Below are 24,175 nucleotides of genomic sequence, written 5' to 3' on the forward strand. Positions count from 1 at the left end.
AAGAGCTGCCATTATATTTTTGAGAAATCTCTCTCGTGCTACATAGTCATTATTACTGAAGCTTTTCCAAATATAGGCTGCAATACACCCTAATGTGGGCATATTCCTCAAAGACCTGAGGATCAGTTTTTTCAAAACTGACTTTCTTCAAAATTGTAATTTTTAAGAAATGCAAGCGACTGTTTAGGGATTTGTATATGGATAAAAATTTTGCAAAACTTCACATGTAATGTATTAATTTCAAAGCAGCAATTGATAAATCCATAAATCAAAAGAGCAATGCACGTACATATATTTCAAAAAGACTATGAAAATAGCAACTTATTTGAAGACATTGCTTTATGCATAACATATTGATGTACAACTTTCTTTCTTATCATCCATTTACTCAATAAACAAATACATTACATATAACTATGTATTACTGATTTAGACTGCCATAATTACATCAAGGCAAACATTTAAATATTTTAAGTAAATCGAATTATCAAGTTTACAGTCCAGTCTCCCACCCAGTTCTCTCTCAATATATTTCCGTGTAACTAGATGGCGTTATTGGATATTTTAACAAACTACGTCAGTTTTGCCATATCTGGTCTCTCTTCTTTATTGGCGTGATTCATCTTTTACATCTTTCTCTGCTGTGCCCATGGCTCTGAAGGATTTCTGCCCTTTATCAAGGATCTCTATTACAGTTGACTCCCCACAGTGTGTATAATTAACAGAAGTGTGAACTTGGAAATTACTTGCCATCCATTTCATTGTAGGTTAAGTCAGCAGCATAATAGCCCTAGCACCCTCCTATGAACATGGTCGCTTCAAAGATGACCACATATGGCATCTTACTGCCATGCTCTTTCTTCACGATACCTTCTATTGGCTCTTTTCTATCACTCTCCTTCTCTTCCTTCCCCTTTCAACTTCTGTTGCTGGTTCAGAGTATTTGTCTACCATTTTATTAAAAATAAACACAGGCTAAGAACACATGTGACACATTTGTCATCTTAGACAGGCAGCTTTGCAGGTGACAATGACCTGACAATAATTCAGATACACAGAAAGCAAATGCCAGAAGGCCATTTTGTCACTTCCACAAATGTCACCAACATAAACATCAAAAATGGCATTATTCCTATCTAAAAACTAATTTTGGCCCTGTTTTTGCAGAAAGCAAGTTTTGAAAAAATTGTCCTCTATTTTAGTTAAATGTCAGCAGTTTTTGGAGCATTAATTGGATGCATTGGTAACACTTCAAAAACTTAAAAATGGTGGTAATTTACTGCTTGCAAACTTTGTTTGGATTTTCATAGCATTAAGGAGCTCAAAAAAAGCAGTCAGTAGAATTGCTCAAATTTCAAGAAGAATGTAAAACTTTTCTTCCAAAATTTGTCTCCAAGTTATTCCTCCTCATACTTGGTGGTTATTGTAGGCCACAAATGATATTGATCCCAGCATAATTGAACTAATTCTGATTTGCGTCAAAATTTGTTGCATCTTGTGGCGTAAAATTGACTTTGCAGTTCAGTACCTGATCCTGTAATGTGCTACTTCTGCTTGGAACATTCCCATGGATATAAAATTCCTACCCTGCAGTAAGTACAGCAGAATATGCAGTTCCATGTGTTGGTTAGCTATCTAGAAATACTTTTCATGTTAATTTGTCATTATTTCCTACAGAATTTTCCATTTTTTGATTTTTCACGTTAATTTGTATTATAAAGTTACATAACATGGATTTTTTGGAGATGGGGCAAGCATACAACAATGTTATATACGAGGGGTAGTTGAAAAATTTGTAGCCTAACAACTAAAGAATGACAGAAATTTCAGAATACCAATTTATTTTTCAATGCGATACACTTGGTGGCACGCTCAGATAACTTCTTCACACACGCAGCAGAGGAGGGTGCAGTAGTAAGATGCATTGGTAGTTAATGTACTTTGGCAAGTAATCCACCATAATTACCCCTTCTGCAGCCCAGAAGACCGATGCCATCACCTGACCGGCTGATTTTTGCTCCTGGAATTTTTTTGGGGTAGAGGACGAAAGGATGTTTCCATTGTTGTGACTTTTGTTTTGTCTCAGGATCAAAGTGGTAAACCCACGTTTCATCCATTGTCAAACACCTTGCAAGAAAGCTGTGTTGACCCATTTCAAATTGGCGGAAGATTTCTTCACAACACTGTACATGCTCCCATCTCTGATATGCATTCAAATCTTTCGAGACTCACAGAGATGAAACTTTCCGCATTCCCAAAATATCTGCAACAGTGTCATGAGCGCAACTATGAGAGGTTCCAAATGTGGTTTCAATGTGCTGCAACATTGTTCGATGATCCTGCACTATTGTATCGTGAATTGCAGTCACTGTTTACTCAGTGGCAGCAGTGATAGGCCTGCTCCTTGGTGCATTTTCCACACTCGTTCTTCCATGTTCGAAGTTGAACACCCAGTTTTTCACTGTTGCATAAGACAGAGCACTGTCCTCAAGTGTATTCCGCATGTCCTCCGCAATTTCCTTTGACGTCATTCTCTTCAAATGAAGATAATCAAGCGCAGCACGGTTCGTGATTTGAGATTTGCCATTTTGCTTACACTACAGTATACAACACATCCCAGTGGCAAAAATAACAAAACTGGAGCCGTGAAATTTGACTTGCATAGATACAAAGGGACACCATAAAAGTAGGCAGTGTTGTTTGTGCGAGTCATTAAGGTAACTATCACGGGCTAGAAACTTCTCGACCGCACCTCGTAATTGGAACAGTACATGAACATGCATGTATCGTTTCCTTGTAACTTAAGGATGTGTGTCTTTTACTTGTTCCTTGTGTATATTTTTGTGATGAGTCCATTTATGTTGCCTTTATTACATGTCTATTGTGTCCTGTGTTTCACAGATCTCAGAAGATGAGCTATGCCAAAACTCATAGTATTAAAGTTATTCATTTATGAACTGATGACATTCTACCAAGTGACCTATTCGGCATAGCACTGTTCGATTTATGAATTTTTGTTTATGCATAAATTTACTTCATTTTAAAAAGGTGCCAGTTCTGTTATTTAGTTGTAATTTGTAGGTGAAGATGAGTCTTCCAACAACTTCTAGACCAATATCAAGATGTGTGTTCTTACATTTTCTGCTGATGAGAGTGCTTGAGATTTTCTCATTAACTTGCTGTGCATTTTATCGCAATTCCCAGGGAATATGTTGTTTAATGTTTACTGTCAGTTTCATGTTGAGAAGTTCTACCATATTTTTTGCAAAAAGACCTATGAAAGGTAGTTGTATGATGTGTATGTCAATAGAAAACTACATCTTATCTTTTTATAACTACATTCCCTCACCTCCTTCCACCATTGTATGAATCTATTGGAATGCACCTTTTTAGTACTCGGTGTACTTTCTCCTGTGGTGTGAAAACTGTCCAGTAAAAATCATTAAGGGGAGCTGGAGCACCCCATCCTGACAATGTTAAATTTAGTGACTTGGCTTCCTTGTATTTCAGGAACCACTGTAGCCATTGACACGAAACTTTTACAGGACATTAAACTATATATTCTTAGTCCACTGAACTACAATCATTGCATTTCAGCCACTGCTTTTGGAAACAATTTTTTAATTACACGGTTAAAATTTTGTTACTTTTTTGTACTTTATCCTAAATAATTTTAATTATACAATAACATTATGTTCTTCTTTTAGTTCAGTAGATTTAGGCTATGTATGTTATTACTCCTGGAAAGTTTGAATACTCTACCCGAAGTGGTTTCTGAGGTTTAGCAAAAAATAAAACAGAAAATGTACATTATAAGTAACAGCTTCTAAAGTTTCAAGAGACTGTAACTCACTTAATATGTCGTTAATTTTTTATTTTTAGTCACTCAGAAGCACCCTGTACCATACTGTATATCATCCTCTTTATTTTTTTCCCAGTTTTCTTTTGTTTTCTTCTTTCTGGACTCCTGAGTGGCCAACTGTGCTGCATACTCTTCTTTATCAATGCGAACATTGTCCATCCATTAAAGTTCTCCGATGCAGTTTGCTCCAGGATTAATTCCCATATGCTGTAGCACTTTCACCCTACCAATGTTGCTATCATTAAAAGTAATAAAGCATCACTGACCCCCCTCCTTTAGAGTCTTCATTCCAACAAAAACATTTTTTGCTGAGTGAGTCCATATAAGATTATTGAATGATTCATTGGGATTTTGAGTCTGACCATGCAGACACTTCTTCAGTAATTGAGGATTTGCCAGGTCTCTGTAAATAGGTTTTATGATATCCATGAGTGCTGCTGGGATGGAATGTTTATGGCCGTATGAACTGTTTGAGTGCTGGGCATTGCGGTAATTGCACCATGAATCAGGTCCAGGAGGGCGTGGTGTACTGGTTTATCATCAGCTGACAGTCTGGAAGAAGGTAGTCCATACTGCCTGCTTCATTTTCAACAAATCCTCAGTGTTATTTCTAGTGGCCATCCCATAATACTGCTGTAGTTCATCAATCATTTTGTCTGTCAGCTTGCCTCTTGTGGTTTTACCATCAGAAAGATTCTTGTCTCTCACTTTTTCAACTTCCTCAACCTGGTGCCCATCCTCTTCTGGACATGACCTTTATAATACAGCAATCCACAGCCTTCTATATAAAAAATCACCAATTTTATTAGATCCTGAAGAAATGCAAGTAAAAATTCTAACATTTTCAACCGGTGTAGATTATATTTTTAAGAAATAAAATACTTCCCATGAGAGTGTATATATTCGGAAAATTGCAAATTTTATAATGAGATAAAAATCCTAAAATGTGAAAAAAAATCCATTCTATTTCCTCTTAATTCTTCCTCATGGAGAACAGGATGTGAGCAACACACAGGGCGAACCTGCACTTCTTCGCTTCACAGTAACTGTTCCATATGTCGTAAACTTCGGAATGAGAATCGTGTTGCAGAATGTAATACCATGTTGTAGAGGATGCAGCTGACAAAAACCTTAATAAAATTTTCTCCCTTTTTAGCTAGGAGGTAATTCTATCTCCTGTACACATATACACCGTAACATATCAAATCTGAAAACCTCAGAGCCTTGTCTTAGAAGTCCTCTGTGAAAACTTTCGTTGCAGTTGCTTAGATTCCCATGATCACATCCATTATTTCTAGTGTTTTCATGTGAAGCAAATATGAAGTCAGTATGTGATTAAAAGGGTAGCTTTTTAACTACTTCTTGTAGAAGTTTCTGACAAATAAACTGTGTGAACAAAATAATACAAAAAGTGATATGATCAGTGTTACTAATGTGGAACCATTTGTAGGAGAGTGCCAAAATCTGTGGAATTTCGCATGGTAACAGTTATCTATGAAATTATAACATTCTCAGTGAGAGGTTTTGCACGCAAGTGCCCTGATATTACTAATAATAGGCTGATCTTGGTCCTTGTATTCCTGGAACCATCTATTTTATGTAGGAGCATAGCAACATAAAGGAAGAGTTGAGAAAAGCAATTGTTTTTCTATTTATTCTTGTTCGGTTGACTCATAGCATTGTAGGTGATAAGTAGTTCAGCAGTTTCTGTATGTAAAATATTTGCAAGTAAGAATTCTGTGACATTACCTTTGACTGTTGGCCAGGTGACAGTCTTGGTGTCCTCTCAGTACCTGTAAGCAGCCTTTGTAAGTTTGGACACACTATTTCCAAGAACCTACATATTAGCAAGTACACACTGTGTTTCACAACAGATTTCATTGGCTGCCTTAGCTAGTGTGAAGAAGAAAAAAAAAAAGCTTTCCGCTTCACAGAAAAAATGAAATATCGTATATACAAATTAGATGTCATGAGTGCAAAAATAAATCTTCCTATGAGGCTATCATATTGTCGAATATTTGACAAGCATTGAGGTAGTTTGTGTAAGTGGCTGAATATCAAATTGACAAGCTCAAAATAAAGAAAAATTAAATGTAGCTCAAAGTTTAATTTGATTTGTTTCACTTCCCCCTGAAATTTTAGATAAATGTTAAAGGTATTTGACTATGTCCAGTATTTTTGTCCATTTAAAAGATTTTCTGTTCTACTAGTCAACCTCCACAGTAAAACCAATCCTTACTTAAAAATAAACTCTTGGTCATGTCATGGAACTTTGAATGAGATTCATTTGATGTAACTTTGATTTAAACCCTTGTATGACCTTTATAAAGTATCTAAATATACACTTCATTTATATTATTTTCTCAGACTTAACTTGCCATGTAACTGTTTTATTGCTAGATGGATGTATTTCACCCACTTATGATTCGGAGTTACATGCGTAAGTATGATATGGATGAACCACCAAAATTGGATGAACCATTGGATGAAATGGATAATCGCATGAAGCGCATTAAGGAAGCAAATGCAGATGACCAGATGCTTGAAGATAAGTACTACAGGTGAGACCATATAGTATAAATCTATTTTTATTTTGCTCTTTAATACAGAGTCACTTTCTAACAAAAATTTAGGGATGTAGTAGCTTGTACATCTTACACATAATTGCTGAAGTTCACAAGTTCAGGTCATATTGTACTACCTCTTTTTTAAGATGTAATTCTTATGTTGTAGGTATGGTATTAAGCCTGAGTGGATGATTGTACACCGTATAATCAACCACCGTGTCATGCGTGATGGCCGGACACTTTACTTGGTAAAATGGCGGGACTTGTCTTACGATCAGGCAACGTGGGAAGATGAGAATGAGAATATCTTGGGTCTGAAGCAAGCAATAGAATATTACAATGTAAGTCCACCTGTTCTCATAGATTTTTCAATATTTATCAGGTGTTTAACAAATATGCTTTAATTTATGCATTTGAACATCAACAGTGTCAGTCTTTAATCGCAAGTTGTGTACTCATATGTTTTTGCATGTGCATGGTCTTGTGTTGTTATTAGGCATCTGAAGTTATTTTTGTCTTCATAAGTTTGTACTCGCTGCTATACCATTCCCTTGGAGGATCTCTGTTTTTTGTGTTTGGGGTTCTGCTCTTTAGGATATCAGTGACCCACCTGTCACATTGACCCATTTGCTGCTCCCTCAAAAGAGTACACTGCTTGCAAGTCACATAGATTGCTTCCATCGTCATAGTCATGATGACAGGATTTGCTTCGCAGGAAGTCACAGTGGCATTTCTCGAAGAATCGGTATCCCAGGCAAACTGTTACAGCACTTAAAAATTATTGTCATGCACATCCAAAGTATCAGTTTTGAATTATCACTTTACAAAATAATTTACAGCTAACATTAATAGTATGGACTCATTCAAAGGGAACTGCCATATTCATTCTGTGAACGCTAGACAGAAAAACATTTTGCACTTAACACTTTAATCTGTGAACAGATTCTACCACATGTGGTATGAATCTGTTCGGTGTAAATGCTGATTACAGTTACATCATGAATGACTTCTTGTATAGTAAGATGTGCATTATTCTGCAGGTTTCATTTTCAATAGGCATCAAGCAGTGCTGGAAAACTTTATTCTGATATTAATATGATATTCAAATATAAATTGAGAGATTACCTTGCAGTACACAACTTTTGTTCTGAACAAGAGTTCCTCACAATATTTTAGAGCTTTATGCTGTGTAGAATGAGCACACTAGATAAAAAATTTCTCTCCCCATGTGACATCAAACTATACTGTAACCACCCTTGGTAATGGCCTCAATATGGCAAGGAAGAGTGTTACAAATTTCTTCATCTACATCTACTACATCTACATACCTACTCCGCAATCCACCATATGGTGCATGGCAGAGGGTACCTAGTACCACAACTAGCATCTTCTCTCCCTGTTCCACTCCCAAACAGAACGAGGGAAAAATGACTGCCTACACGCCTCTGTACGAGCCCTAATCTCTCTTATCTTATCTTTGTGGTCTTTCTGCGAAATAGAAGTTGGCGGCAGTAAAATTGTCCTGCAGTCAGCCTCAAATGCTGGTTCTCTAAATTTCCTCAGTAGCTATTCACAAAAAGAACGCCTTCTTTCCTCCAGAGGCTCCCACCCAAGTTCCTGAAGCATTTCCGTAACACTCGCGTGATGATCAAACCTACCAGTAACAAATCTAGCAGCCGGCCTCTGAATTGCTTCTATGTCCTCCATCAATCCGACCTGAGAGGGATCCCAAATGCTCAAGCAGTACTCAAAAATAGGTCGTATTAGTGTTTTGTAAGCGGTCTCCTTTACAGATGAACCACATCTTCCCAAAATTCTACCAATGAACCGAAGACGACTGTCTGCCTTCCCCACAACTGCCATTACATGCTTGTCCCACTTCATATCGCTCTGCAATGTTACACCCAAATATTCAATCAACGTGACTGTGTCAAGCGCTACACTACTAATGGAGTATTCAAACATTACTGGATTCTTTTTCCTATTCATCTGCATTAATTTACACTTACCTATATTTAGTTACCTGCCATTCTTTACACCAATAACAAATTCTGTCCAAGTCATCTTGTATCCTCCTGCAGTCACTCAACGATGACACCTTCCCGTATACCACAGCATCATCAGCAAACAGCCGCACATTGCTATCCACCCTATCCAAAAGATCATTTATATAGGTAGAAAACAACAGCAGACCTACCACACTTCTCTGGGGCACTCCAGATGATACCCTCACCTCCGATGAACTCTCACCATCAAGGACAATGTACTGTGTTCTATTACTTAAGAAGTCTTCGAGCCACTCACATACTTGGGAACCAATCCCATATGCTCGTACCTTAGTTAGGAGTCTGCAGTGGGGCACCGAGTCAAACGCTTTCCGGAAGTCAAGGAATATGGCATCCGTCTGATACCCTTCATCCATGGTTCGCAAGATATCATGTGAAAAAAGGGCGAGTTGCGTTTCACATGAGCGATGCTTTCTAAAGCCATGCTGATGCATGGACAGCAACTTCTCTGTCTCAAGGAAATTCATTATATTCGAACTGAGAATATGTTAGAGAATCCTGCAACAAACCGATGTTAAGGATATTTGTCTGTAATTTTGAGCATCCGTCCTTCTTTTTTTCCAGTCGCTCGGGACTTTACATTGGGCAAGAGATTCGCGATAAATGCAAGCTAATTAAGGAGCCAATGCAATAGAGTACTTTCCGTAAAACCGAATTGGTAACCCATCAGGACCTGGCGATTCATTGATTTTCAACCCATTCAGCTGCTTCACAACCCCAGGGATGTCTATCACTATGTCCTCCACACGGGAATCTGTACGAGACTCAAACGGCGGTATGTTTTTATGATCCTCCTACGTGAAAGATTTCTCAAATGCTAAATTTAAAATTTCAGCTTTCGTTTTGCTGTCTTCCGTTGCCAGGCCAGACTGATCAGTGAGTGACTGGATGGAAGCCTTCGACCCGCTTACCGATTTTACATAAGACCAGAATTTTTCTTGGGTTTTCAGCAAGATCTTTTGCGAAGGTATGACGGTGGTAGTGGTTGTATGCTTCGCGCATCGATCTTTTTTACAGCAGCACAAATCTCTACTAACTTCTGCCTGTTCTCATTCTCCCGATCTTTCTTGTACTTGAGTGCAACTGTCTTTGCCTCCTGAGCCTTCTCCAAACTGCGCTGTTAAACCACGGTGGGTCTTTTCCGTGCGTAACCCACTTTTTCATCACATACTTCTCCAATGCATCATTTACAATGTGTTTCAAATTTGCCCATAATTCTTCCACGTCCATCGTACCGGAAGTAAATGAAGTCTATTCATTTACTAAGTGGGGTGCTAACAACTGCTTATCAGCTCTTTCTAGTAAGAATACTCTCCTAGCCTTCATGACCGACTTTTTAACTTTCGTAACCATAGTCGTAATGACATCATGATCACTAATCCCTGTCTCAACACTGACACTGTCGATGAGGTCTGGTCTGTTCGTGGCCACCAGATCTGAAATATTTCCATTACGCGTTGGCTGTCGATTTAGCTGCTCAAGACAGTTTTCGAATAATGTGTTCAAAAGTAATTCACATGACAGCTTGTCTGTACCACCTGTAATGAATCCGTAGACATCCCAGTCTATACTAGGTAGGTTGAAGTCGCCTCCGGGTACTTCTGAGATACAGAGTGTAGACACCCTTTGAATGATTCTAGAACTGTCACGGTGAAACATTGTGGCCGGTAATAACACCCAAAATTTAACTTTATTTCTCCTAGCCCTGTTAGACATGTCCAGGTATCTTCACTATCACACTCTACTTCAACCTCAGTAGACACAATATTTTTGTCAACTGCAATGAAGACACCACCCCCTAATGGTATCTAATCTGTGTTTCTGATACACGTTCCAACCCTCACTGAATACTTCAGAACTTCTTATCTCAGGGTTCAGCCAGGTCTCAGTCCCGAGAATAATTTGCGTGCCACACGCTTCCTGGAGGGCAGTAAATTCCGGAACTTCATTCCGAACACTCTGAAAATTTACTCCTAATATCTTGATAGCTGAAGTGTCTTTATACTGAGCGTGTCCTGATTTCCCTGCCTGCACGTCGACTGGTGAGTGTTCATCAGGATACATCGCACTGCTGCCTAGCCTAAAAAACCCCCATGTGCACGCCACAAGTACTCTGCTACCTGAGTAGCCGCTTCCTTTGTGTAGTGCACCCCTGACCTATCTAGGGGCATCCTGCAATTCCCCACCCAATAGCTCAAGTCGAGAAATCTGCAGCCAAGACCGTCAGTCGATGAAGCCTCTGGTTGAGACCCTCCACTCGGCTCCAAACCAAAGGACCCCAATCAACTCTGGGAACGATGCTGCAAATAGAGAGCTCTGCTTGCACCCCGCGTGTGAGGCCAGCTGTCTTCACCAAATCTGCCAGGCGTCTGTACGAACTGAGGAGTGCCTCAGAACCCAAGTGACAGGCATCATTGGTTCCGACGTGAGCAACTACTTGCAGACGACTGCACCCCGTATGCTCGATAGCCGCAGGCAAGGCCGCCTCCACATCTTGGATGAGGCCCCCCGGCAGACAAATCAAGTGCATGTTGGAATTCTTTCCAGCCCTGTACGCTATTTCCCTAAGGGGCTCCATCACCCACCTAACGTTGGAGCTCCCAATAACCAGCAAGCCTTTGTCCCTGTGTGCCTGCTCGGGCCCTGCTGAAGGAGCAGCCACCTGCCCACTGACAGGATGAACAGGCGAGGCCAGCCTCCACATTGACCTTCAGACTGTCTTCAGGTATGCTGTATCCAGCTGAAGCCACCGAATGATTATTAGAGTCTTCAAAGCTACAAAATTACACTTACAGTTGATTGCTTCAGTTCAGCTGCTGCACCAAATCATCATACATTTTCTATTGGATTAAGATAGGGTGATTTAGTGCGCTAGTTGAGGTGCAATAGGGTGCCTGAGAGTTTTCAAACCAGGAACGAATTGTGCATTCCTATGAACATGGTTGTTGTTAGATTGGAAGATTGTCATGAAGATAGGAAAGGACCAAACTTGGTCACCAAGAATGTTTGAATAAACCTCCTGCTTCAGGTTCACAGTAAACTGAATCATTGGGCCCAAATTGTGGTGTGTGGAAAAAAAGCACTAAAACACCACAGAACACAGTTCTGGCCTGAATTAGACCTTACACACACACACACACACACACACACACACACACTCACACTCACTCACTCACTCTAGTTTAAACACCACATTGAACCATAAATGTATTCAGTGCTCTAGCTCATTTCGCAACCCACCTGGCCACACCAGTCACCACCAGTCAGCTCAGCTGCTATCCAATTTCTGTGTTGTTCATCCCATTGAAGTGCAGCTTTATGTGCCAGTTAGAGCATTGACATTTTGCGATGTACCCAGCTCCAAAAGTCCATAGCATTCACTTCTGTTCACAAGTTTCACTCAGAAAAGGATTGACATGTACCGTAATTCACTGTCGGCAGTAATTCCAGTCTGGTTTGACACCAGTAGTCATTGACAAAGTGTGCTACTTGTCTCCAGTCCATGTCAGTCAGGATCATTCTATGATGGCTGTGGTTGGTACATCGTTCTTTGTAGGTGTGTTGGACAGTCTACATTGATACACCAACAGATTGGGCAGATTATTCAAGGTGTGGTCATGGGTGCATCCAAACACATTAATTTGTTTCTACCATTCAGTCACATCTGCATGTTGACCCATCAGACAGCCAACTCACACACACACACACACACACACACACACACACACACACACACACTGCCCCCTCCCGTTGTCATTACTTAGGTCAGGGATTAAGGGTTACATGACCACCTATATACTTCTCTACGTTATCTACAAATTTATCAGCTTTCAGTGAGTTATGTAGCAACTTGTTTCACGATAAAGAAGCTTTGACCCAACATGGTCATATGGAACCTGATGGATTATGGTTCAAATGGCTCTGAGCACTATGAGACTTAACATCGGAGGTCATCAGTCCCCTAGAACTTCCTAAGGACATCACACACATCCATGCCCGAGGCAGGATTCGAACCTGAGACCGTAGCGGTCGTGCAGTTCCAGACTGAAGCGCCTTTAACTGCGTGGCCACACTGGCCGGCCCTGATGGATTACAGTTAAAACTATACCAATGTTCTGGTGATACAAAAAACTAAAAAGAATTCTGCAGAATATCATCTCAACTACACCTATTACATCAAGATTGTGGACTAGTAATATCTAAAGTAAAATAAAAGCAATGGTGTGTCTGGTCTTCTTTTAATAGTATTTTAAGAATGAGTGTTGGACTCCAAATATCTTGAGTACAGTTTACATGTGGATAGATTGGCTGTCATGATAGAAATAGAAAAATTCCTGAAGGATATGACACAAAGGGAAGCAACAGCTGTCCCAACATTAATATGTGGAAGCATAACCTGGAAACTTACAAAACGAGGAACTATGAGAGTCCAGTCAGCAAGAATAAGAGCTGTTAAAGGATGTTGTGGCAGCAAAGATAATACAAGAAAAAAAGAAACTTGAAAAGAATTGTATCTGTGCAGTGTAATAGACAAAGAAAGTGAGTACAGGACCATGTGTCACTTCAGTTACTGAGCTGACTACATTTAAAAACTTAGAGGTGTTAGCTAAATGGCCAGAGATACATAGGAAGTGGTGGCGCTGGTGGTATCCACATGTTGTTTTGACATGTACTTTCTTGGTGGTTAAAAGGCTGTCAGTCCTATTTTTTCTGTTCTGGGATTTTCATTTGTTGTGCTGCAGGGATGTGCAGAAAACATATGTTTCATAATTGTTGGAGGTGATGCTTCATTTCCGTAAGGATATTTAGTAAGGTTTGCTGTAAGTAAGTATTTAATTTAAGCAGTTTCGAGAATCGTTGGAAATTAACACCATGTTTTGACACACATAGTAACTGTTAACATTGTGTTCTGAACAGGATTTGAGGGCATCTTACAATATGGACAGCAGCTGTAAGAAAGGCAAAAAAGGCAAAGGCAAGAAAACAAAAACGAAAGAATTATTAGATGAAGAAGCAGCCAACAGTGATAAGAACCAGCCGTAAGTACTTCCTTTAGAAATAAAGGACAAAACTGATTTCTTCTTGTTTATGTTGTTACTCATTACTCCCTCTAGCATCAGATAGTACACAATTTGTTTTACTAGTGGTTTGTCGGTGAAACTGTAGGGTTATTGCCAAAAAGTATCATCTGTATAGGTTTAGAAAACTTTAGAATTACATAAGCTAAGTATTGTTATGGGGATGCACAGGTGCACACACAAGATGTTTCAAATTCACAACTGTGAGAGTAACAGTGCTGACAGACTTTGGAGAAAATGGTTTATTCCATATTGTGATCAGAGCTGGGCAGAAAACTGAGTGTTTTGAACTGAAACACATTCTTAGAAATACACGCATTTGGACTACATACATTTGGAATTAGTCTAGGTCATGTAAGAAATAGATTGACCGTCCATTTCCTCAGACGGACGACCCTCGTGAGGGAATGGGCACCAGGTGGCAACAGCATCGCATGCTTCCTTGTAGCACCATTGACTAGATGGCACGTGATTCAGTGGAATATGTGGCAGTATTGCCTAAGCACAAGCAGCCCCAAATCACTTGCCAGTGTCAGGTGTCTGTGAAAAAAGCTGTTTCTGAGATAGCATTGCTACTGAATAAAGCCATAAAGTTATGAGCATGAATTAGTGAAGAACTCTTAAGCACTCCCTAAATTTTATGCATGTGGCTATAAATATAATGCGGTAGCTGTGTTCTTTCTCAGAAACCATATTAAATGATTTTTCAATGAAATCATTCTCGCCACTTGATTGAATTTTTATTTATTTCACTATTGCCATTTCAGCTGTAGAGCCGTTCTCAAGTGCAGAAGGCATAGTGTGATACCATTTGATAAACATCGTTTAAAGAATGTTACTTCTGTTTCCATCTTGTGTTTGAATACGACTCTACAGCCAAAATTGCAATACTGATAATAATGAATAATAAAAATTGGTCAAATGGCTGCAATTGTTTCATTTAAGAAGTATTACAACTGAGGACGCCAACCAAGGAAAAATCATTGTATGATACCATTTCCATGTTCTAGAGCCTGTTTTATATTAAAGTGAATGGAAGCAAATGTGAGTGAATGATTGTAAAGCCTTGTTTACTTTACAATGAATGGAAGCAAACACAAGTGAATGAGCATTAACAGACAATTTGCCAGTGTTCACCACCATACATTTGTACCTATGAAGAAGGGTTAACACTAGAGGGAAAGGAAGAGAACAAGCATAGAGTGCCAACCCTCTGAACACGGCATATTTTTTAAAATTGTTTTTGCAGTAATAATTCTCATGCAGGCTTCACTTGTTGACAACAATAGTGACAATAGTTAAAACTGCAATGTAAATCTTCATTATTGATTACAGTATTATTTTGTGTGCTGTTTTTGACAAATCGAGCAAAATGGTGTAAGGAAATCGGAATGTATATGTCTGAATTTGTACGTAAGCGTGAAACACGTGGAGGTAGTCCACTTCACATTGAATTCAGCATTCTTTAGCATAATTCCAAAACTTCGCACATAATTTGGTTGATGTCTTTTGCTGACTCCTCGTTAAATTCGAACAGAAATCTTAAAAACAGACTGTTAATTACCAATAATCAACATAAAATAATTCACACATAAAACAGCAGACAAATACTCTTTTCTGCTAGTGCTGAATCATGCCATGAATGTTGTTTTGACACGTGGGAAAGTGCAGTTTGGGCCAATGTTAATTCACACGGAGTTAACCACTCCTAAAATAGCCTCGCACTAAAGACCATATTCCCAGAATTCAAGAAGGTAGTCCTCTTGGAGCATATGAAAAATAGTTGATTTTTATGAATTTTCCCTCCCCCTCGCCCTTTCTCCTCCTTCAAGCAAATTAAAAATTAATGCTAGATCTGGTGATAGAGCTTTATTCCTTACACTTCTGCCTTTAACAGATTATTTTTGTTTTTACATTGGACACTTCTCGTATCTGCTGCACCAGGTGGAAGGCCCCCTTGCAGCTGGTGGGATTTCGTGAATCTATTTTGTATCAGCATGTATGGATGACTCCTTGAACAAATGTCATTTTCTTCATCCAGACAAAAGCTTGTACCGAAAATGGGCTTCTGAAGATATGGCAAAATGGCTATGTGTACTGATAGAAAATTCAATGTAGAATACTGGCATCAAATTCTGATCAAAATCATATTCACCATTCTCAAGTTATGTTTCCTGCCAGTTTGAAAAACAATATTTCGGAGAAAAACATGTTTAAAGTTTTTGTAAACATTCCTCCAGTCAGCAATCCCCGGACCATACAGCAATTCTTTCAGAGCCAAAAGGAGGTTCTTCTCCATCTTCTTCATGTTGTGGTGGTCCTATGGGCCTCTTTGGCAGCTTGTGTCATCTGCACAGCCTGTCATCAGCTGCAGTCTGCTGTGGGACAAACAGATTGAGCATGTGTGGCTCTAGCTGAGGCCGCCTCCTGCTAATAGGCAAAAAACCTTGATCGAATTGCACTGAAAAACAGACATTGCCAATTCTGTGACACACAGAAGGAAAAACTATTGTCGTTGCTTCATTATCCTAAAGACGATCGATTTGAGTGTTACATGACCTGGAGAATCAGTGAGGAAGACTTGTGAAATAGATCACATATCTTGATGCCATAAACTAAGATACATAAGATTTCACTCACAAATTCATGGAAAATCATCACAATGATGAAAAGGCTATTCAGGGCTAAATGTGAAAACTACTGCACAGTTTGTTGTAAATTTTGTGTAACTGTGTTGTTAACTATAATATAGTGGAGGTGTGCAAAGAAGTGAATAAATACTGGATGTAGATCGGTTTAGAAAAGACCAAAGTGTTTGAGGGGTAATTCTGGTGTTGCATTAACTAAAGCAAGAAAGAATTTTAAAAAAATAGTGCTGACCTTTGTGACATTCATTTATGTATAGCATACCTACGATAATGTAATGTGAACTAAGCAGTTACAGCAACAAGGCTAATGGTGGCATAATGTAGACTGATGAGGAATTTATGGTATTTGCAACAATTCGATGAGAACAGTAAGACTGGAAGATTAAGAAATATAGATCATGGCAGGTTTGAAATCTATTGTCAATTCTTTTTGCCTTTTATATAGAAAAATCACAGTAAGGATTAGAGGACAACAGATATAAATAATAGTTTTTATAGGTTATACAACAAGGAAGTCTTGTTTCATATTACAGTTGACTGTTTCAAAATTATATGTTTAAGTATTGTTTGTTTGAAGAACACGGAGTTGTGGGTCCAAAATTGAGTTGGGTTACTTAAAATGTATTATGTACAAATGTAAGTGTTCCAGGACATTATCTCATAAGAATTCCATGTCATAAGAGACTGCTATGGTATGTTCTTTCACCAGGCGACGATATACTCCACCTCCTGATAAGCCACTGACTGATCTTAAGAAGAAGTTAGACAAGCAACCAGAATACATTGACCAGACAGGGATGCAGCTTCATCCGTATCAACTTGAAGGTCTTAACTGGTTAAGATATTCGTGGGGGCAAGGCACAGACACCATCCTCGCTGGTAAGTGTACACCTCTCTCCCACCCTCCCCACTTTTCCTCCTTTTTCCTGATCTATAAAGAATTATTTCAATGTTTCAGATGAAATGGGGCTGGGAAAAACTATTCAGACTATCACATTCTTGTACTCCTTATACAAGGAGGGACACTGTAAAGGACCTTTTCTGGTAAGTAAAAACATGAATAAAAACTTACGGAATGAAATGCTGAAAAATGAAGGTGCACATGTGGCATCTATTAAACTACTTTCTTTTGTTGACAGCTAAGTGTCCCGCTTTCTACAATAATAAACTGGGAACGTGAATTTGAAACCTGGGCCCCAGATTTCTATGTAGTGACTTACGTTGGAGACAAAGATTCACGTGCTGTTATTAGGGAGAATGAACTTTCATTTGAAGAAGGAGCAGTGAGAGGTGGTCGGGTCTCTAGAATAAGGGCGTCAACTATAAAGTTCAATGTTTTGCTAACTAGCTATGAGCTCATCTCGATAGATGCTGCTTGTCTGGGATCCATAGACTGGGCTGTGCTCGTTGTTGATGAAGCACACAGGCTTAAAAGCAACCAGTCAAAGGTTTGTACTCTCCATGTAAATTACATATTTGCTTAAGTAAATAACTGATATGAAGGAGGTTTTGTTTTGTTGCTATGTAAGGAAGCTTAACAGTGTTAACCTACTGTTACATGTTTACAGTTTTTTCGGCTTCTCGCAAGTTACAACATTCAGTACAAATTATTGTTGACTGGAACACCACTGCAGAACAACCTGGAAGAACTTTTTCACTTGTTAAATTTCCTGTGCCGTGAGAAATTTAATGATTTGGCATCATTTCAAAATGAATTTGCGGATATTTCAAAGGAGGATCAGGTGAAGAAACTTCACGAATTGCTGGGACCTCATATGCTGAGAAGACTAAAGGCTGATGTCCTTAAAGTAAGTATCACTACTATTGTACACTGTTAAAAGTTGTATGAAGTTTAGCCATTGTTTTTTAGAGATGTCAAAAGAAACTAAATGACACATAAAAAGAAGTTAAGCTCAACAATTTGATTTATTCCATTGTTCAGGCTGTTCTTTCTTTCACAGTAATAATTGTTATTGTGTTTCAGAGTATGCCTTCAAAATCAGAATTCATTGTTAGAGTTGAATTGTCACCTATGCAGAAGAAGTATTACAAATTTATATTAACAAGAAATTTTGAAGCGTTAAATCCAAAAGGTGGTGGACAACAGGTAATTTGACAGCTTTTCATATTTAATTACATATGAATGTAAAAATGTTAGAAAAAGGGATAAGAATTATTGAGAACCTAAGATGCTTCGATTGGGACTACAAGCTTGAAATATACACAAAGCATTTTGAGGCCTCTATAGATTAAGGTTTTCTCCTCACCCGCTCATACATCTGCAGGGCAACAATAGATGTCCAAGATGCAGTAAGATCACACATTTCCAGTGAGCTGTGAAATGTTGTAACAAGCTCTTGGAACATAAACAGTGATGGCACCTCTCGTGCTGGAATTATTGGAGTGAGAGACTGAAGTTACGTCTTTCATTAAATATTTCTCCAGACATGGCATCCTACTGCTTTGGCAACAATAACAATCCCATATGCTTGATGCTGTAATTGTCATTACTTATTATGAAGGACAAATATCATGACAGTGTGCAATAATTTGTTTTATTGGTTTCAACCTTAAGGTCGCCATCTATCCCTTGTAACAGATCCCTATTATTCCCTACTTGTAACAAGCCTAAATAAGTTGAAGACGCACGCTACATCAGCAACTTGACAGAAAACAACCAACAGCAAATTAGAGTACAAAAGAGTGGACATTGTGGCCAATCCAAATACAAGGGTTTGTGGTGGTGGTTCTTCTTCTTCTTCTTCTTCTTCTTCTTCTTCTTTATTATAACGACTGTTTTTAGATATTTGCCTCCAGAAATCTTAAGAGACAGAGGTGCTACTACTTCATCCACCAGTTACTTCTTTCCCTACTCTAGGAATTCCTTTGGGCTTTTTCTACATCTACATCAATACTCTGCAAATCACATTTAAGTGCCTGGCAGAGGGTTCATCGAACCACCTTCACAATTCTCTATTATTCTAATCTCGTATAGCACGCGGAAAGAATTAACACCTATATCTTTCCATTCGAGCTCTGATTTACCTTATTTTATCTTGCTGATCGCTCCTCCCCATGTAAGTTGGTGTCAACAAAATATTTTCGCATCCGGAGGAGAAAGTTGGTGACTGGAACTTCGTGAGAAGATTCCGTCGCGACGAAAAACTCCTTTCTTTTAATGACGTCCATCCCAAATCCTGTATCATTTCTGTGACACACACTCCCATATTTCACAGTAATACAAAACATGCTGCCTTTCTTTGAACTTTTTCGATGTACTCCATCAGTCCTATCTGGTAAGGATCCCACACCGCGCAGCAGTATTCTAAAAGAGGACGGATAAGCGTATTGTAGGCAGTCTCCTTAGTAGGTCTGTTACATTTTCTAAGTGTCCTGCCAATAAAACACAGTCTTTGGTTAGCCTTCCCCACAACATTTTCTGTGTGTTCCTTCCAATTTAAGCTGTTTGTAATTGTAATACCTAGGTATTTAGTTGAATTTACGGCTTTTAGATTAGACTTATTTATCATGTAACCGAAGTTTAACGAGTTCCTTTTAGCACTGATGTGGATGATCTCACACTTTTAATTATTTGAGGTTAACTGCCACTTTTCGCACCATTCCGATATTTCTTTTAAATCATTTTACAGTTTGTTTTGATCTTCTGATGATTTTATTCGTGGATAAACGACAGTGTCATGTGCAAACAACTGAAGACGGCTGCTCAGATTTTCTCCCAAATCGTTTATATAGATAAGGAACAGCAAAGGACCTATAACACTACCTTGGGGAACACCAGAAATCACTTCTGTTTTACTCGATGACTTTCCGTCAATTACTACGAACTGTGACCTCTCTGACGAAATCACAAATCCAGTCACATAACTGAGACGATATTCCATAAGCACGCAATTTCACTACGAGCCACTTGTGTGGCACAGTGTCAAAAGCCTTCTGGAAACCCAGAAATACGGAATAGATCCGATATCCCTTGTCAATAGCACTAAACACTTCATCTGAATAAAGAGCTAGTTGTGTGTCGCAAGAACAATGTTTTCTAAACCCATGTCGACTGTGTGTCAATAGACCATTTTCTTCGGGGTAATTCATAACGTTTGAACACAATATATGTTCCAAAATCCTGCTGCGTATGGAGCTAATGCATAAGCGTACTCGGAAAGGAACCTAATTGTTATACAGTCTGGACCAGAAGATTTGCTTTTATTAAGTGATTAGAGTTGCTTCACTACTCCGAGAATATTTACTTCTACGTTACTCTTCTTGGCAGCTGTTCTCGATTCAAATTCTGGAATATTTACTTTGTCTTCTTTTGTGAAGGCATTTCGGAAGGCTGTGTGTAGTAACTCTGCTTTGGCAGCACTGTCTTCGATAGTATCTCCATGGCTATCGTGCAGAGAAGGCATTGATTGTTTCTTGCCGCTAACATACTTCACATACGACCAGAATCTCTTTAGATGTTCTGCCAGGTTTCGAGACAAAGTTTTGTTGTGGAAACTGTTATAGGCATCTCGCCCTCTGACCAAAAAACTGCTCAGTCCACGCCACACAGACCCTGCTACTACCCGTGTAGCTGCCTCCTGCATATAGTGGACACCTGACTTATTCAGCGGAGCCTGATACCCAACCATCCTCTGGCGCAAGTCAAGGAATCTGCAGCCTACACGGTTGCAGAACCGTCTGAGCCTCTGATTCAGACCCTCCACTACGCTCTGTACCAGAGGTCCGCAATCGGTCCTGTCAACTATGCTGCAAATGGTCAGCTGTGCTTTCATCTTGCAAGCAAGACTGGCAGCCTTTACCACTTCTGTTAGCCGCTCGAAACCAGAGAGAATCTCTTCTGATCCAAAGTGACACACATCATTGGTACCGACATGAGCCACCACCTGCAGTTTGCTGCACTGTGTGCTCTTCATGGCATCCATGAGGACTCTTTTCACATCTGGAATGACTCCACCCAGTATGCACACGGAGTGCACATTGGATTTCTTACCCTTCTTGTCAGCCAAGTCCTGAAGGGGCCCCATAACGCGCCTAACGTTGGAGTTCCCAACTACCAATAATCCCACCCTCTGCGACTGCCCGGATCTTGCAGGCTGAATGGTTTCCTCTAAAACAGGACAGGTGACAGCATCTGGCTCAGCCACAGACAGCACCTGGAACCTGTTTGTCAGACAAACTGGGGAGGCGTTACATATGGCCGCCTGGAAAGTCTTTCGCCGCCTGCTTCGCCCCGTGGCAACCTCCCACTCGACCACAGGTGAGGGGTCAGACTCAGTGTGAGCAGTAACTGGGTAAGCCACCGGTGAGGACTGATCAGAGGACTCTTGATGTGCTGTACGTCCGTTGGATCCCCACGGCCGGCCACAACAGTGGTGCCCATCTACTGCAGCCTCAAGCTGTGTTACCAAAGCCATCGCAGCCTGAAGCCCCAGAGCGAAGTGTCACCAACTCGGCTCGCATCCGCACACAACAATCACAGTCCCTGTCCATATTAAAGACCGTGGAAAACTAGACTATGCAGATAAACTGACTATCGGCACATGCTGTGCAACTCTACTGTAGAACCTGACAAAAATGCACGAACTGTTTTTTAGTAATACACAGATATTCAAAAACCGAACTACCGAAGCACTCAGGTGAAACTATATAATTTGACCCTGATTTGGAACTTGTAATATATCACAAAATCGGTTTACTTTCCCACGCAAACGAAAAATGCTACAACTGTGGCTATTAGATATTAAATTTACATGCATAAACTCAAGAAACTGAACTATTAAAGCACACAGATGATATAATTTGCTCCTGGTTAGGAACTTGTAAAAGACAAATGCGGTTACTTGCCTGTTGCCTGTTGCTGGGTCTGTCTCGGTTGGCTACTGCTACCTGACTGGCATATGTGTTCTGGCTCTTCATTTTTTTGGGCAATGTTAGATGTTGAGCAATTATAGTTTTTGGTTCATCCATATTGTCCAGTAATCTCTATCAAGAATTAGGTCAAAAAGCGTACATTTATTCACTTCGACTTACAGTTCTCATCATCTGTGTTTGTAGTTCTCAATGAATTGGTTCTGTATAACATCATTAAAAGTATTAAAAGTCCTTAGTTTTTTGTTTTGTTGGAATGTGTGTAAGGTCTTAATTGGTTTCGTACTGAAGTAGTCTCTGGCTGCATCAATAATTCATTTTTTACCCCCCTTAAGTTGTTTCTCTCTCCTATCAAATGTCAGATCCCTGACTTGTAGTGTGGCACTCTTATCATTCCTCTTAAAAGCTGCGTCGCTTACATACACAAGGGTATGGCACCCTCTTCCTGATGTGTGGGCTTCCTTTATTGTACCCTCTGTTTATAAGGATTAAAATACAATGTTCATCTGAAGAAGGGCAGGACAGTCAATGTGCAATAGAACATTCAAATCAAAACAAAGGACATAAAAACAAACTCATAAAATAAAATGTATTAATTGTAACTGAAATGTACTGAATTGTACTCTGATTAAAGAACTTTGTGACTGATATTTCAGCGAGTCAAGCGGTAGGGGTCAGCGGCCAGCCAATAGTATATAGTTCTGCAGCACCACGTGCTTACTGTGTTCCTGTTTCGTAGGCACATGCTGAGATGTGTCTAGCAAGGCTGGTTGCCACTGGCAACACTTCCTCCCACCGTTCAGTATGTCAATCACAAAGTTAGTGTATTGAAACTGCAGTGTCTGCTACGAATATAACTAACATCTTGGAGCCTAATCTTTCTGCTTTCTAATAAAGTAATAGTAGAAATCAACCACGCCTAATAAAACACATCATTTCAACTGGAGCAGATATTAATCATGGACAAGTTTATGGCTGTTCTTCTATAATTTGAGGGGAAAGGAACTATGTAGATGGTAGGTAATGAAAACCTTGTAACTCTATCTGTCTCTGAAAACTCATAATTGCAGTAACCAGTAACTCTGAAATCAGAGTTGAAAGAGCATGGATTTCTCCAATCTGTCAATAACTAGGCTTCTACTATACAGTTACACATGTAGCAACTTTCCACATCACTTTATATTAATTTTTTGAGAAACCGTTTTTGCTTCACCTGCAAAATTTGACAAAATGGAGTTAAGAGGTTTTCATTGCCTACCATCGATATTTATAGACGGCATTTTGTTTTATCGTGTTTAACCAAGTGTACTAATTGTGGAATAGAGAAGAAAGTTCTGAGATATCAGCACACAGCCATTTTTTGCTCCACTGATTTTCCTGTGTTTACCAGTAAGATAGTGCGTGTAGATGTTCTCCAGCTAGTAACTTCAGAAGAGAAACAGATTATACTGCTGAACAATTTAGAGTGAAATACTGTTTACTCCTAATTATTCAGGGTAATGTAGGGAAGAAGATGCACAGAAATTGAAAAAAAAAAAATATCAATATATTTTGAAGCATGTATTTTTTTCTTCTGAAGTGTATACAAGTTCACTGTGTAGGTACTGTAAGACTGTTTATTTCTTAAAATAGTCTGTGATGTTGTTCTGCTTCTGAGAAGAGTTAAAATTTTTCTTCACGACACTTGGAAGTTTTCTTGCAGCAGTAATGTCACTGTACTGCACCCCCTCTGGCCCATATAATCTAGAAGAGTACCAACACATTGCAGTGTCGACAAGGTCACTCTCTTCATCCCCACTTTCACATTCACTGCCCCCCCTCTCCCCCCCTCCCTCTCCTTCTCCCTCCCTCCCTCCCTCCCTCCCTCCCCCCTGCCTGCCTGCCTGCCTGCCTGCCTGCCTGCCAGCCAGCCTGCTTGCCTCTGTGTGTGGGTGCATGCACATGCAGGCAGAGGTCACAGTTTCCTTCATAGCAGTCTTCAAAGGCATTTCAACCCTTAGCCAGATTCATTATTTGTGCACTTGTAATTTCTTCGTTACTGAAACCTTGAAAATCACTTTCTCCT

The 24,175-nt window shown here is 39.5% G+C and overlaps 1 protein-coding gene across 4 annotated transcripts in view; it reads left to right on the plus strand.

The window, feature by feature from the left end:
• Window positions 1-24,175, plus strand: part of LOC126473300 (chromodomain-helicase-DNA-binding protein Mi-2 homolog) — a 165,166-nt gene that overhangs the window by 74,095 nt on the left and 66,896 nt on the right. For all 4 annotated transcript variants that reach the window (XR_007586432.1, XR_007586434.1, XR_007586433.1 and 1 more), the window contains exons 12-19: window positions 6,263-6,423; window positions 6,596-6,770; window positions 13,413-13,534; window positions 16,931-17,100; window positions 17,180-17,265; window positions 17,361-17,669; window positions 17,790-18,029; window positions 18,206-18,328. Coding sequence is in view for 1 of the 4 variants with exons in the window: in XM_050100270.1 (XP_049956227.1) it covers window positions 6,263-6,423; window positions 6,596-6,770; window positions 13,413-13,534; window positions 16,931-17,100; window positions 17,180-17,265; window positions 17,361-17,669; window positions 17,790-18,029; window positions 18,206-18,328 (1,386 nt within the window). In the remaining 3 variants the exon portion in view is untranslated. The remainder of the gene's footprint in view (window positions 1-6,262; window positions 6,424-6,595; window positions 6,771-13,412; window positions 13,535-16,930; window positions 17,101-17,179; window positions 17,266-17,360; window positions 17,670-17,789; window positions 18,030-18,205; window positions 18,329-24,175) is intronic.

Source organism: Schistocerca serialis, chromosome 4 (assembly GCF_023864345.2).
Source record: "Schistocerca serialis cubense isolate TAMUIC-IGC-003099 chromosome 4, iqSchSeri2.2, whole genome shotgun sequence".
Lineage (NCBI taxonomy): Eukaryota > Metazoa > Arthropoda > Insecta > Orthoptera > Acrididae > Schistocerca > Schistocerca serialis.